The 15,688-nt window shown below is 30.1% G+C and overlaps 1 protein-coding gene across 1 annotated transcript; it reads right to left on the reverse strand.

Moving 5' to 3' along the window:
• Positions 1 to 435: 435 nt before the first annotated feature.
• LOC102618646 (homeobox-leucine zipper protein ATHB-52) lies at positions 436 to 1,503 on the reverse strand. The gene has a single exon (XM_006464749.4). It carries the CDS (start codon positions 1,275 to 1,277, stop codon positions 669 to 671), a length of 609 nt encoding a protein of 202 aa, XP_006464812.1. The 5' UTR covers positions 1,278 to 1,503; the 3' UTR covers positions 436 to 668.
• Between the last annotated feature and the right edge of the window lie 14,185 nt (positions 1,504 to 15,688).

Genomic DNA, 15,688 nt, shown 5'->3' on the forward strand with positions numbered 1-15,688 from the left:
TCTCGATGCAATAACTATTATTCCGTACAAATTTATAAATGTGGTGGAAAAAATAAAAATCGTCTTAAATAATCAAATTTAGGACCTGTTTGGGGCAGCTGCGCTATTCCCCTAAAATTGGCCTGGGGAGCAGCTGCGCGGTGGCAGCGCAGCTGCCCCAAACAGGTCCTTATTGTGGTAACTCTAAACCGGTGTTTGGTGTTGAGGTGAGCGTGGTGGCTCGATGTGATTACCTCCAATGCATTAGAGTGAATTATGTCGTGCCTGCGTGGCTAGCTCTTGTTGTAACTTGCCTAACCATAGGCTCTGGAGTTGTGGTTGCCAACTGGCTCTTTTATTCAGTCATGCTTTAGCTTTAGAAAAGAAAAAAGGATGATTAAAAATAAAAATCTAATCTAATTATTAATTTCATATGAGCCATCACTTTTCATGATATGTAGCAATGTACGTAGCCTATGTAATAATACTTGTAATACGCTGAAGACATTTAACTTAAGGCTCCGGCTAAGTTACGTTCCCACCCGCTACTGTTGCTGTGTCTGGAACATAACTTAGCCGGCTTCTTAACTTAATTATTTAATATCATTATCAACACGCTATCCTAATTACAGGTCACCCTTCACATGGCTTGTCGTTAGCTTACATCAAAACATGCCTCTTCAATCATCTCACTCATTTGAGCCCCATGCAGACCCACCATTGCCAATCAAACAAGCAAAAAGCTCATGATCAATTTGCAGCCCCTGATCATGGTCATGATCATTACCATGTACATGGTATTCCTCATGCAGTAAGCTAAAGCTGGAGCAGCTACCAGCTTTCTCAGCACTACAAGAAGTAGCACTTGAATAGTTACTGTTATTATTGCAAGTTATTGCTTCCACTGCTTCCTGATTATTATTGTTATTACTAGTCATCAACTTAGCAAACAAAATCTCTTGAGCCTGCCTTAACTCTTCCTTAAGCAGCTTCACATCTTTCTCAAGCCTCCTTTTATCAGCCAATGCATTCTCCAGCTTCACTTGAATTGTGTTGTAATCAAGCTCCAAGCTCTGTGTCTTCCACCTTGCCCTCTTGTTTTGATACCAAACCGCCACCTGTCGGGCCGGCACGCCAAGCTGATTTGCCAGCTTCAGCTTCAGCTCTGTGTCAAGTTTCTTTTTGGTGGTGAAGCTTCTCTCAAGCACCCTCACCTGCTCTTGATTTAGCCTCTTTTTGATGTTTAATTTATTAGGTGGTGGGTGTTTTTGGTTTTGCTGGGTGTCAGCGATATCCATATAATCCTTTTTGGTTTTTGTTTCTAAGTTTCAGTCTTTTAGAGAGATATGTGAGAAGAGAATGTTTGGTGGATGAAGCATTTGGGTTATGATATTTGTGGCTTTATATAACTCTTTTCGACTTTCCTTTTCTGAAAAATTTTCAAGGGATTAAGTCATGTAGAGTTAAGACGAAGGGCCCTAGTGCCCTACAAATGGGAGAAAATTTTTGAGAGAAATAGTCAATCTTACTTTGTCGTTTTCCATGACAGAGAGAGAGATTGAGATGGCTAAATAGAAAGTGTAACAACAATAAATATTCTAAATTTTATCTCAAAATTTTATTACAAATAATGTGGTATGTGATGCGATGTTCATCAAATGGTTGATAAGTTTCCAAAGGCATCGTCAAGTGTTTTCAAATAACTTTTATTTAACTGATTAGCTGAATTTGAATAAAAGTGTAAGACAATACTGCTCTAAAAATGATTTTTATTTAACTAATCAGCTGAGTTCGAATAAAATTGTAGGATAACACTGTTACAATAGTAATGACGCTGAGATAGTTGACTGATAGTCATGCATGAGTGTGGTCTATGCACGTGAAGTTGGCCCCCACTTTATTAATTTCTCATATATAAATAAATAAGGGAAAATGACAATGAGGCCTTCACGTTTGAAAAAAAAGACATAAAATTTCTTAACATTCTAAAAAAGACATATAACTCTTATTTTTATTATTAAATTTTATTTATTTTAATAGTAAATTTATTTTTAATTTATAATTACTATTATTTCCCTATAATAAATAATTCAATATATTAACTTAAGACATGTCATGGGTATAATGAAATTAACAATTTTTTATTTAAAACTTAAAATTAAGATGTAATTACCTTTTGCGTAAATTATTCACTCTAAGTTACAAACACACCCTTTCCAATGATAAATTTTATTTTAATTTTACCAATTATTCATCATTTTTTATCATCATATCATTACGAAGGGTATATTAACAATTTAGAGTGAATAATTTGGGCAAAAGGTAATTACAACTCAATTTTAAGTTTTAAATAAAAAGTTGTTGATTTCATTATACATGTTATCAATGACATGTCCTAAGTCAATATATTGAATTATTTATTATAGGGACATAATAGTAATTGTAAATTAAAAATAAATTTACTATTAAAACAAATGGAATTTCATAATAAAAATGAGATTATGTGTTTTTTTTTAAACGTTAAGGGGTTTTATGTCTTTTTTCCCAAATGTTAGGGGATTCACTGCCCTTTTTCCCAATAAACAATTCCTCTTCATTAGGCTGGTGATAAATCCCACACGCTCTAGATTTGTCATTACCAAACCTACGCTTATAAAAAATTTAAATTATTAAATCCATCCATAAACTGCAGCAGATTTTTTTATGGATTTTCATAATTAAAATCATAAATATTAAAAAAGTACTTTAATAATACATAAAAAAATTTAATTATATAATTCGTAATATAAATTTATAACCGTGACCTAAAAAGTCCGTACAAAATATTCAATTCTAAATTTTATCAATATAAATAAAATCAAGTGAAAATTCATATTGATCAATCAATCTCTATGTCCTACCAGTTCGCTAAGTATATTTTGTAATTTTCAAAATATTATCTTCAACAAATAAGTTGCAACTTGCAGCTCAACATAAGTCAAAGAGAAGAATATCTAGAAAAAGAAATGAATTCAGACATGTTCATGTTCTCTGTTTTGTGAGTTACATGACTTGTAAGTATTAAATATTATCAATATTGGTTTGTTACGATGAATTTGTGATAATCATGATATAATAATATTAGGGTCTGTCTAACTAAATAATTTTAACCAATAATATTACATAATTCAAACGATAAACTGATAATTAATTACATATTAGATTAATCAATAATTTCTATTATTTTCCCTTGAAAGTGGATGTATATTGGAAAGTTAGAAAAAAGGGGAATGTCTCGTCTTACTTGGCCAACTTGCTACATTTATAAGTTGGACAAAAAATTGGGCGATGACTTTTGAAAAAGACAGCTGCGCCCTTGTTGAATTTGACCCCAAGCTTAATTGGTTTGACCATCCCCTTCTACTTTCTATTTTGTTGTGCTAGTTTGAAAATCAAAAGCAGTTAAAGTTGACAGACAAATTTCAGAAGTGTAATATTTAGGGTGGCTTTGGTAATATTTTAACTTTTAAATAATGATATATTTACCTATTAGAAATCGAAATAGAAATTAAGGAATGAGAATAAATGATTTGTTTACTTGTTTAAATGAAGGTTGAAATGGGAATCACAGTGATGGATCTCAGTTAAAATTGAGAATGATTACTAAAGTTTCCACTCTCATAGGGGAGGTAGAAATAAAAATCTTATTCCTTGAACTGATCATATTACCTCCGCTCAAATTTTAAAATTCTCATTTTGTCATTCTCTTGTTGTTATTATTATTATTATTATTAATCACGATTATTATAATAAATAATGACAATAATCAACTAATGTCAGTTTAGTAACTTATTACAATCCATTCCGATTCCAAAATAAAGTAAATACATCAATGACAATGCTGTTCATTTCGATTTTGATTCTTATAATTAAAGTAAACAATTTATTTTAATTTTTATTCCTCATTCCGATTTCAGCCCACTCAGATTTCACTCCATTACGATTCAACCCTTTCCGATTAACTTGATTAGTAAACGCACCATAATTGTTGTTAGTTGTACTATAGAAGTAATCAGTTGTGAAGTGAAGTAGTTAAACGTTTGGTAAAATTTATTTTTAAAGATACTATGAGTTTTAAAAGTAGTTGTATGTGTTTAGTAAATCTTAATGTTAAACTGTTGTAAGAATACAAATGACTAAAATAGACATAATGTTGAATATGTGTGTGTATACAGATAATATTTTTTATTGTGTATATATAATAATTGATAACTAAAATAATTTTTTTTTGTTAATTTTATTTTTATTTTTTATCTTAATATAATTGGTAATAATAATAATATCATTAAATTTAATAATTTTATTTCCTAATTGAGTAAGGATAATTTTAGATTTTTATAATAAATGTGAGGATATATATGAAATTATATCAATTATAAAATTGTCTCTCAAAATTAGATTTTGAAAAGTTATTCTTTTCTTTCTTTCTAAAAATATGTTGTAAGAAATTTTGACAAAAGTAATTTTTTTAAAAAAATTTCAAAATTAAAATTATCTTTAATTTTATAAAATCACTTTTGATCCTCTGAGTGATAATCCCAAACAACCCTTAGAGGTATTAAATATTTAAACTGTTGAAATCAAGTGAAGATTTTAAGATAGTGATAAGAATGAAATAACTATCATTCTCGATGTGTCATTATAATATCGCTGTTGGTTATATCTACTTTAATTGTGAACGATCGTCGTATGATTTGATTGGTGTCATGACCTTAAGGATCCTCATCTTATTCCTATTACCTATAACATTCAAAGGCAATTATACCCTCCACAATTTTAACACACGTTATACATTGAAATCTTTTTTTTATTAGAAATCAACTTTATTGAGATTTTCTCTCCTTCACTCGAGCCTTTGACCCAATGTCTTGCAGTAACAATACACTTTCAAAGTTACAGAAAATTGGTATCTTAAATGCCATGTAACCAATTAATGAATACCATCAGTTTATTAATAAATATGAGTTTTTGTTCAAGACAAATATTAAATATGTTATCTGATGCAACTACCGCTTTCATTTAATTATTCAAAGTCTTGATAACTTGCAACCAAGTGCATGTATGCAGAGCCGCCTAGGTCCAATTTGCAACAAGAAGGCAAGAAACCTGTTAAGGCTTTTGAATTAAGTTGCACCAAAATTCAACTTATATATTGTTTGTGTCCCAAAAGCTAAAACAGCTAGTCAGCTACAGTTGTTACATATGATGGATTAACACAAAAATATGAAAATTGCATGGGGTTACATCATTGTCATTGTGCTGTTTGGAGGGTTTACAATGCTTCCCCACATTGGGGTCACCATTAAATGGTCGTTGAAGCTGGCCCCTAATTAATTCATGCACCTGCGACGTGAGAATACTGGTGATCATGTTATACGTTGTAGGTAGGGATGGCAAAACTCCGGGCTGGGTTCGGGTATTGCAATGACCGGACCCTGCCCAGATGCAATCGGTCCGGGTTCGGGTTCGGGCCGAGTTTTAATTCGGGTACCCAAATTTTATATTTTTTAATATTATATGTGTATATATTTTTTATTTTTTGATAATTTATAAGTTTTAAATTTATTTTAATAAAATTTGACATGAAAATATAAACTTTAAGTGTTTAAAACTTTATATGTGTATAATAAATGAGTCAAATAAATATAAATATTTAAAATAATATATATTTTATAATATTTTTTTAATAAAATCTGGATTTCAGATTTATCAAGTGATGTCCAAGACCGACTCGATTTCATACCCAAATTATATAATACCCGGCTCATAATACCCGAATACAATCCGAATCCGGACCAAACAGATATTTTGACCACCGCTAGTTGTAGGCTTATAGCCATCTGGGCCAACTCTCTGTGAAAATGATATTGAAATGAAACTCTAGTAGGGTTAGGGTTTGTTATACGTTGTAGGCTTATGGCCATCTGGGCCAACTCTCTGTGAAAATGATATTGAAATGAAAACTCTAGTAGGGTTAGGGTTTGGGTTTCGGATGGATGAAATTAATTGAGGTTTCTGACAGTATACGTACCTTTCACAGTACAAATTGTTCAATGTTTTAATGCATGGCTTCGTTTTCTGTGTAGCAATTAGATGCAATGAATGATGGGAAGTCAACTCGTTCGAGCATCAACTTGGCTACATTTGGACAGAGGAAAAAGAAAGATATCGTAAAAAAAAATAAAAATCCGAAATAAATGAGAGCTGATAATTGTATAAGATTCGATTGACAAAATTTGATGAAAAGAGATGATGGAAAATGATAAACAACTCTAACGGTGATATAATTGCAATTAAATATTTATAAAATCGTACGGCATTAGTAATACCATATGATTTTACAACTGTTTTGTGGTCATTATGTGATAATCTTCAGTTCAAATAAAGGAGGGCAACGGGCCGGGCGGCACGTGACACGTTTCAACAAGGCACACAAGTTTATATTTTTAGGTACGTAGATCTTAAAAGTACGGTACGATTAGTAGTGAGATAAAGTATAGCACGCGAAAAAATACGTAATAAACATATTTTAATGGTGGGCTAGCACGCCGCTTGTGAGCTAAAGTATATCAAAATAATTTTTTTAATAAAAACTAAAAATAAAATGTTATGATTTTACAAATATTTTAAAATTAAAATTTTTAATATATTTTATTAAATTAATTTAAGTCTTAGTTTTAGAAAAAATTCTAATTGTTTTAAGTTTATCATTTATTAAATGAATAAATAAATATCACAATTTTAATAAATAAAATTATAAATATCACAATTTTATAAATGATATATCAAAACTTTACGACAATTAACATTTCATTTATGAAATCATAACTTAATTAATGGAGATATGTTTTATTTGTGATTTGGGAATAAAATATTTTTTATATTTATACACAAAATAAAATTATGAACGAAATATTTCTTTTATTTTTTATGATAAATTAAAAGTTGCAATTTTATTCAATGGAGTTCAAGTCCAATTATAATATTAATAGTTCAAATAAAATTATGTGTAATTTGCTTCACTGTAGTTCAAATAATATTGTTGTGTTATAATTGAATTGGTAATTGTGAAATTAAATATTTAAATATATAGTTACGAAATTGTGATAAACTGATAATAAAATGTTAATTATTCTCTTAATAGTTAATAAAAATTATTATTATTATTATTATTATTATTAGATAAGCTGATGGGCTTGGAAAAGCACATTGCACGTGGACTTAAAAAAGCACGTGGTTTTGAAGGAAAAAAATTGTTGGGCCTTTTTTGGGCACGACATAAGCATGACATGCGTGGACTCGTGCCATGAGCCGTGCTGGGCTTAACAAAAAAAAGGGTACAACACGACACAACCCACCAATTTGGTGGGCTGTGCTATGCCGGCCCGTGGGCCCTTACGAGCCTTGGTTTGCCGGCACGACTTGTTAGCCATCTTTAAATTCAAATATCAATACTCAAAAAATGAATGAGGATGCTTTTTTTGACTTATAAATTTAAAAAGAAAAAAATGATACTCACCTTCCTAATGAACCCCAACTTCATTAAGGTAACTTTTTCGCTCAATTACTTTGTCATTAATTTAAACTATAAGGATATCCATTAAAATGTTTCAATTTTTATTTACTCTTTTAATAGGTAATAAATTATGGGTGGTGATATTTTCACCCCTCAAATTATTTAAACCCAACCCACTCCAACAAATAATTATAGAAAATTCATATACTATTTAAAAATTTTAAATAAAGAAGAAATTTTAACAAGTAAATCTTCATTAATCTTTTTAACTTACAAACAAAAAGCACATGATTTAAATAATTTAGCCATTTTATATTATAAGGATAAAATAGTTAAATTAAATTATGTTAAGGGTGGGGCTGTTTGAACTTACTAAATTCCTCTCCACACTCATTTTAAAAAATAAATTAATTATTAAAAATTTTTAAAATTTAAAAATCTCAAAATTATCCCTCACTGATCTTTTTTTCTCTCTATCTTATGATTGCATAATCTCTCTACTCTTATATTCTGCGAATTAAACACTCAATTTCACTTTTTCTTTTATTTTTCCTTTCTTAATATATCATGGTTTATATTTCATGTTTTCTGTATGTAAGAATTTGATAACAGCTTTTGTGTTTGGTAAAAATTAATTTCTTGATATTCATTAACTTTCATGATTGTTAAAAAGTTGTTGGTGTTCATTTTTAAATAGTAATTTTTTTCTTTTAGTTTGATATATCAATTATTTGCAGATAAAAGAAAATATATGAATGAATTGATGAGAATTTTTGAAATTGAGAAGAGAAAGAAAAGAAAGGGTTGATGAACTAATATTTTCAAAAATTATTTAAATAATAAAATACTAAATTAAAAAGAGGGTTTAGAGAGAAAATTTGTGGGTTCAAATAGCTCTACCCTTTAGTTGAAACAACATTAGTGATTGAAGGGATAGATTTTTACCTTTACATGAATTTGTAGTTGCGGAAAACTTGTAAAGATTAGTTGGCCTTGAATCCAAAGAGGGAAATACCTAAAAAAGACACTCTAACGCCCGAATTTAGTGCTTGACTAAGGTTGATATAATGAAGAATGGAGAAGAAAATGTGTTTTCTCTCTCTAGGATGAACATTGTTCTTCAGAGGCCGAAAGACCCCTTTCTTATAGAGGTGGCCTCTATTTATAGATGATGGGTGACATGAATTTAGGGGTTTTACCTTAAGATCTCTTCCTAATGACACGTGTCACCTATCATTTTTATATACATGGATATGAATTTGATTGTAAGGAAACAAACATATTTATTTCCTATATGCATGTTTCCCTACATATGACTTTTGGCGTGGTTTCCTTAGGCCATTGAATTTGAAATGAGTTTAATTCCCCCTCTTGCCGCTTTTACAAGTTCCTAGGAAATTTTATCTTGGGTGTTATTTCTCTTGGAATAATTCCTTTTTGTCTTAGTTGTCGCTTCCTTCAGAAAAATTTCTTTTTACCTAGAAGAGTAGGCACGTGGCGTAATGGGCTATCTTTGAAATATGGCATCTACAGTGATCAACAATAGACTTATGTAAAGAAAATGGTATAATTAATTAATTATTTAAACTTTTTTCTTTACTTTAAATTTAAAAAATGTGATTTTATTGATTGAAATGGGGTAGTATACATAACTTATGGGGCATAAATAAATTAATATAAATTAAAATTAAAATAAATTAATGAACACCAAAATTAAGAAATATATATTTTGATGTGAATAAAAAATTAATAATAAGATTTTTTATTTTACTTTTTATTATTTTTAAAATTTTTCCTTATAATAAATACGTATTTTCTATTTGTAAAATCAAATTCATGCGAATAATTCATTTACCCCTCTTTTCCTTAATTTTTAATGCTAGGGAGTTATTGAATACTATGAATGGTATGTATTGATTTTGGTAGGAGAAAACTGGTAGTTTCCCATTATTTAATTATCGATATTAAAAAATAATTAGGTTTTTGATAAATTGTATTGTTAACAGTGCTAAGATGAATTGCAAAATAGGTGCATGCATAAGTTCGGTAAATTTTATTAGCTAGGTGTTGTGATATTGTGTAATAACTAATAACAATACTAGATACATGATTAATTAAATTATCCGCTAACACACGCAGATATTATTATGATTCTATTATAAGCATGAAAATTTGGGTAATATATATAGATTTTAAATTTTCGTTAATCTAATTCATACTCAAAAAAGCTAACTAGCTTATAATAATCTGTAAAAAAAAAAATTAATTACCAGATAATTTAATTGGTAAATTCACCATATCATCAGCAAAAATAATAATAATAATTACCAAATGTGTTAAGTCTTAAAAATTAATCCTGTAGAATAATCAATTCGATCACCCTGAAAAAAGAATTAGAAAAGGAAAAACATGAAACGATCAAAGTAATTTAGAGGTTGGCATATTTGTGCAAACCAAGAATTTTATTGTCGACTTGTCTGTAACAAAATCGTATGAATTAGGCAAGATATGCTATTGAAAACGACAATGGGTTTCATCGCAAGCGTATCCGATGCTAAAACTTGTAATCATCGATCAAAAACCTTGTTGGGAAACAAATTAATTAAAGCTGTCTACAAACAAAGAAGCCGACCATACCTCAACATGACCCAAGTCTTTGCTTCACGAAAGACATGCATGCATGGCCAACAAGTTTTGATCAACTTACAATTGGTCTGTAAACTCACGACGGCTTTCGCATTCACGTGTGTATTTACTTTTATATGAAATTGATTTATAAAAATTCATGTTGTTAAGCGGTCAATGTTAATTTATAGTAATAGAAAACCATGAGTTGAAGATTACCTTAAGCAAGTGCGAAGGATTCTTGAAACGCTTGAGACTCAAATCCTCCAAACAAAAGAAATTTATTGAAATTGTCGAAGTAAATTAACTCCTAAGCCCCCAATAAATTACTTTTTGTTATAAATTAAAAGGGATTGGACTTTATAGCTCATACTTTTGGAGTAGATATTGATTTTGTTCTAAATAACTTATAAATTCATCTTAGGGTAAATATTTATTTAGTTTCGATATTTTAATTTAAGTACTCGTTTAATCCCCATATTTCAAAAATATCTCAAAATATCCTTACATTTAAATATGTTATATTCTAAGCCTTATTTTTTTCTTAGCTTTTACAAAAATATCCTTGCCACCATATTCTTGACATTAATTTATTTATTTTTTAAAAATTTAATTTTATTAAATTAACTAATAAATATCAATATGAAAGAACTAATATTTTTTGTACCCGTGCAATAATTTTGCTAATAATTATTTATGAATAAATTAATCCCCATCAACTTAAAGTAACGTTAAATATACTTGCAATAATCTTACTAATAATTACTTTATAAAAATTTAATTTACCAAACTAATCCAAGAAGTAAAATAATAATATAAAAATTTGGATAAATATGTTATTTTTAAGGCTATTTTGATAAAAAAAAAAAAATCATTAACATCCCCAAGCATATTGTTGTAGGGTATCATTGTAAAAAAAAAAAAAGGAAAAGTAAGAGTAGGAGTATATCTAGGGATGACAAAAAAGCCCGGACCGGCCCAAGCCCTCTTGGGCCCAGTCCCACGAGCCTAGGCCCGGCCCTCACCCATGAGGGCCTGGACAAGGGCCCAAGAAAAAAAACGCCCAGATAAAGCCCAAGCCCACTACTTTTTTTAAAAAATAATTTTATAAATTAGAATAATATAATTAAAATTAAAAAGTAATTTAAAAATAAAAAAGAAAATTTAAATTCTTAACTTATAAATCAATTATGATTCAAAAAACTAAAATTATGATACTAAATTCTCTCTTTTATGTCAATTAATTAAGAGAGCGTTTGAATTAGAAAATTCAGTATTAAAGAAAATTTAAGTTATGAGTTTTTTATTTGCTTTATTTATTATTTTAATTTGAAACATTCATTTTCTTTAATTTATTTATGATTGTAATAACTTGTTGATCATTAATTTATTTCAAATTTACAATAATTTAACAAATTTAAAATCAATAAATAAAGTCCGAGCCCGGCCCGGCCCAAGCCCGTACACTTAGCTAACAAAGGCCCTGGACATGGGCTTGAAAAAGCCCGGCCCAGGCCCGCTGTTTGCCATCCCTAAGTATAACATATGTAACATCAAGGGTGTTTTAAGACTTTTTTCAAATATAAGGATTAAACATGCATTTATCCTTAATGGTAAAACAATTATACCTTAAACAGTAATTTTTTAAAACGTTTTATCTTTAACCATTCACCTAATTTTGACCAGAAAATTAATTAACTCTGTATTAGGCAACCACAATATTAGTTTAGTAAAGATTGTTGACAAAATAAACCCCAATCAATTAATGTTCAGCCTCCGTCCCCGTCTTTGAGCTTATATATTATAAGTCAATGTAGGATTATCTCATTCAATCTTCCTTTATGTGCAAATAAATCTTTTTGTCTGATTCTTATCACATAATCTACTCATGAAGGAATTTAAATTTGATATATCATATAGAAATCGGTGAACCAATACTCTTTTTTTCTTGTTTTTCATAATTAATTTCACGCTGAATAACGTTGCAATGCTGAATGTTGCAAATTGTACGTTCAGACTCTCGGTGCGCCAAGGAATTAAACTATATAATGTCGTTGTTTCGTTAAGGTGAGACACATAAGATATGTGGTTGGTAGAGATGGCCAATGGACTGTATCGGTAAGGTCCATACGTGTTCGTATCCGTGTCATGCCGCATCTAAATTTTTTTTCTTAAGCCGTGCCGTCTGTGGGCCGTGCTGTGCCTAAGAAAAAAAATCTAATATATTTTTTTTAAGAGCGCATGCTAAGTTGTTGGTGTATTTTGTTCAAGTCTATGTACTTTTCTTAGGTTTATACCTTTATTCAAATTTAATAGAATCAAAAATTCAAAACTCAAGTCTATATTTAATAAGAATAAGAAAATATAATGTTAATTACTAAATTTGACCTTATAATATTAGAATTTTTTTAATACTTAACAACAATAATAATAATAAAATTTTCTTATGGGTTAACTTAATTGTTAACTTAGACTTACATAGTATCATAAATCATAATTCACAGTAATAGTAATGCATATTTATAAAATCATGATATTTATAATTTTATTCATTAAAATTATGATATCAATTGTTTATTTAATAAATTATTAATATAAATCAATTATAGATTTAAAAAATTTAATTTCAAGTTATTTGTAAAATTATAAAATTTTAAGTTTACTATCATTAAAAAATAAAACGTGCTTATTGCGAGCTTTTTTATCGTGCCGTTCTTAGTCCATCTTTAATCGTGCCGTGCTTTTAAGATCCGCGTGCCAAAAATTCTAAGCTCGGCACGGCCCACGTGCTTGCTGTGCCGTGCCGCGTACTCCACCGAAACATGCTCATATTGTTCCGTGCTATACGTTCCTGTGTCGTGCTCGTGCCATGCCACGTGCCATTTGGCTCATTTCCCATCTCAAGTGGCTGGCTAAATATCACATTCATCTAGAGAACTGTGAGTGACAACAATGAAAGGTCAATTTGAAGTAACAAAACCTGAAATCGAAATTGATATAAATGCGTCAATTAATATTTGACAAAATTGAAATCGATGGGGCATAATTTTATGCCCCACTTGCTCACAAACGTATGAATTAGGCAATTAAGATATGCTATTGAAAATGACAATGGATTTATAACAATCGTATCCAATGCTAAAACTTGTAAACATCGATTAACGCGGGCGCGGGGAAGGGGGGCAGGTGGGGGGGAGGGGGTGTGAAACAAATTAATTTAAGCTAGCATTGGAAATCACACCGATTAGATACACATGCATCGAATTTGAAAGCTATCTACAACCGAAGTACCCGACCATACTCCAACACGACCCAAGTCTTTGTTTCACGAAAGACATGCATGAATATATGGCCAACAATTAAGCTTTGATCAAATTACAATTAGTCTGCATGCTCACGCTCAATTAGTTGTTATATTTTAATTTAAGTATTTATTTATTTTTTATTTTAAAAATTATTTTAAAATACATTTATTATTAAATATGTTATATTTTTACTCTTACTTTTTCTTTACCTTTATAATAATACCCTTACAACAATATTTTTGACATTAATTTTTTAATCTATAAAAAAAGTTAATTAACAAATAACCAATAATTACTTATTAGCAAATTAAGAAATAGATATCATTATGCAACAATTGGCATTTTTCAATCTTGCAAATTATTATTTATAAATAAATTAATATTAGCTAATTTAAAGTAATGTTTAATATCCTTACACCAATCTTACTAATAATTTTTGTAAAAAATTAATTTACAAAGTCAATCCTAAAAGTAAAATAACAACAGCTAATTTATTTTTATTTTTAAGGCTAATTAGATATATTTATATTTTTTTCTTTTCATTAATAACTCCGAGAATATTGTTGCAACATTATTTTTGTAAAAGTAAAGAAAAAGTAAGGGTATAATTATAATGTAATTATCAATAAGGGTGTCTTGAAGTATTTTTTAAAATGTAAAAACTCATGCTCATAAGTGGTCGATGTTTGTTAGATTGGATTTTTCTAATAACGCCGAGAAATACAATCGACCTTAACCTACTTTAAACCTATTGCCATTGAGCTGACCTCGTAAGTATAATACTTGGAGCCTATGTTGGTGACCTGGTTTATAAGTACAACCTAGAGCCTATATTGACAACCTGGTTTATAAGTACGACCTAAAGTGTATGTGGACGACCTCATTTAGAAGTACAATTTGAAGTTTATGTAGATGGCCCGGTTTAAAATACAACCTTAAGTCTATGTGAGCTACTCGAAAATCCACTAGTCCAATCCGAAAGTGAAGTAGTATGACTTGGAAATTTGTTTTTTTAACCTGAGAATGTGCTAGCTTGACATAGAAAATTATTTATCCGGATAACGTGGCCTAATTTTTAGGGAAGTTATGTGCCACAACTTTTTAAACCACCTTCAACTAACAACTACTTGCAACTACTGAAGAGAGTGGGCTAAAACTAAAGAGGTAACCACTGACAACCAAGAGTTTATTTAAGCTGAAGAGGGCATCATAGGAGGGGGTTAACAAATTAACTAAAAACTTTACAAGTTACCAATCTTAAAACTATTCTACTTTTTATAGGACCTACAACACCATCATTAGAAAATTTCTATTTTTTAACTTTTTTTGTTCCTTTTTTTCATTTCTATTTTCCTTATATACAAACATCTAACTTAACCATCAAAGAATCTACGCTTGAACCCCCACTGGCACATCTTAGCCATGTTTTGTGATTGGCGGGTGTGGAAAGCTACAATCAAATCGACGTTTGAGCTTGGATTCGTGTTGTTATTCTCCAAAAAAAAAAATTAGCTATTGAGGTTGTTCTTTGGTATCAACATCTTGGTGCCATATATGGGGAACAGTGCGAAAATCTATACATTTGAAATTTGACAAGAGGAGGCTATGGAACTGTAAAATTGTGGTGGACAGTGATGACAAAGATAAGCAAACTTTATGCCAAATGGCGGAGGAAGTGAATGTCGTTGTAGATAAAAGATGGAGAGAAGTGGTGGACAGACATATGGCAAGGTTTAAGGAGATGACCAAAGGGCTGGTTGATGCCCAAGTCAGAGGCACTTAGGTTTGGAGTGACGATCCATAAAATAATAACGAACATGAGAGAGAGGAGCTCAGTGGTGAATGATAGAGTGGAATAAGGCTACTTCAAACTAAGGTACAATAAGAGAGTATAAGTGCAAGAGAGCAAGCGAATAAGTTGAGGAGGCAAATTGATGACCTGGATCGTAAAAGGCAGAGGGAATAGATAAGAAACCCCAATGGGCAAATGAGCTTGAGAAATGAATGCTTCAATTTTAAAAAAACTCTAGAAACATTAAAGGCCAAGGCAAAGGACAAGAAAGTGGTAGAAAGATTGTTGCTCGACAATGAATCTCCTCTAATACCTGAAGTGATGGCGGTGGCTTTACCGCCCAAGTATGTGGTTCTGACTTTAGTTTATGAAGGGAAATCGATCCTAACTACCATGTGGAGAGGTTTAATAAGATGATCTGAATTCACGGCT

This window comes from Citrus sinensis, chromosome 1 (genome assembly GCF_022201045.2).
Source record: "Citrus sinensis cultivar Valencia sweet orange chromosome 1, DVS_A1.0, whole genome shotgun sequence".
Taxonomy (NCBI): Eukaryota; Viridiplantae; Streptophyta; class Magnoliopsida; order Sapindales; family Rutaceae; genus Citrus; species Citrus sinensis.

What these genes read in the sequence shown, in the direction of transcription:
- LOC102618646 (XM_006464749.4), bottom strand. Translation starts at nt 1,277, where the DNA reads ATGGATATCGCTGACACCCAGCAAAACCAAAAACACCCACCACCTAAT.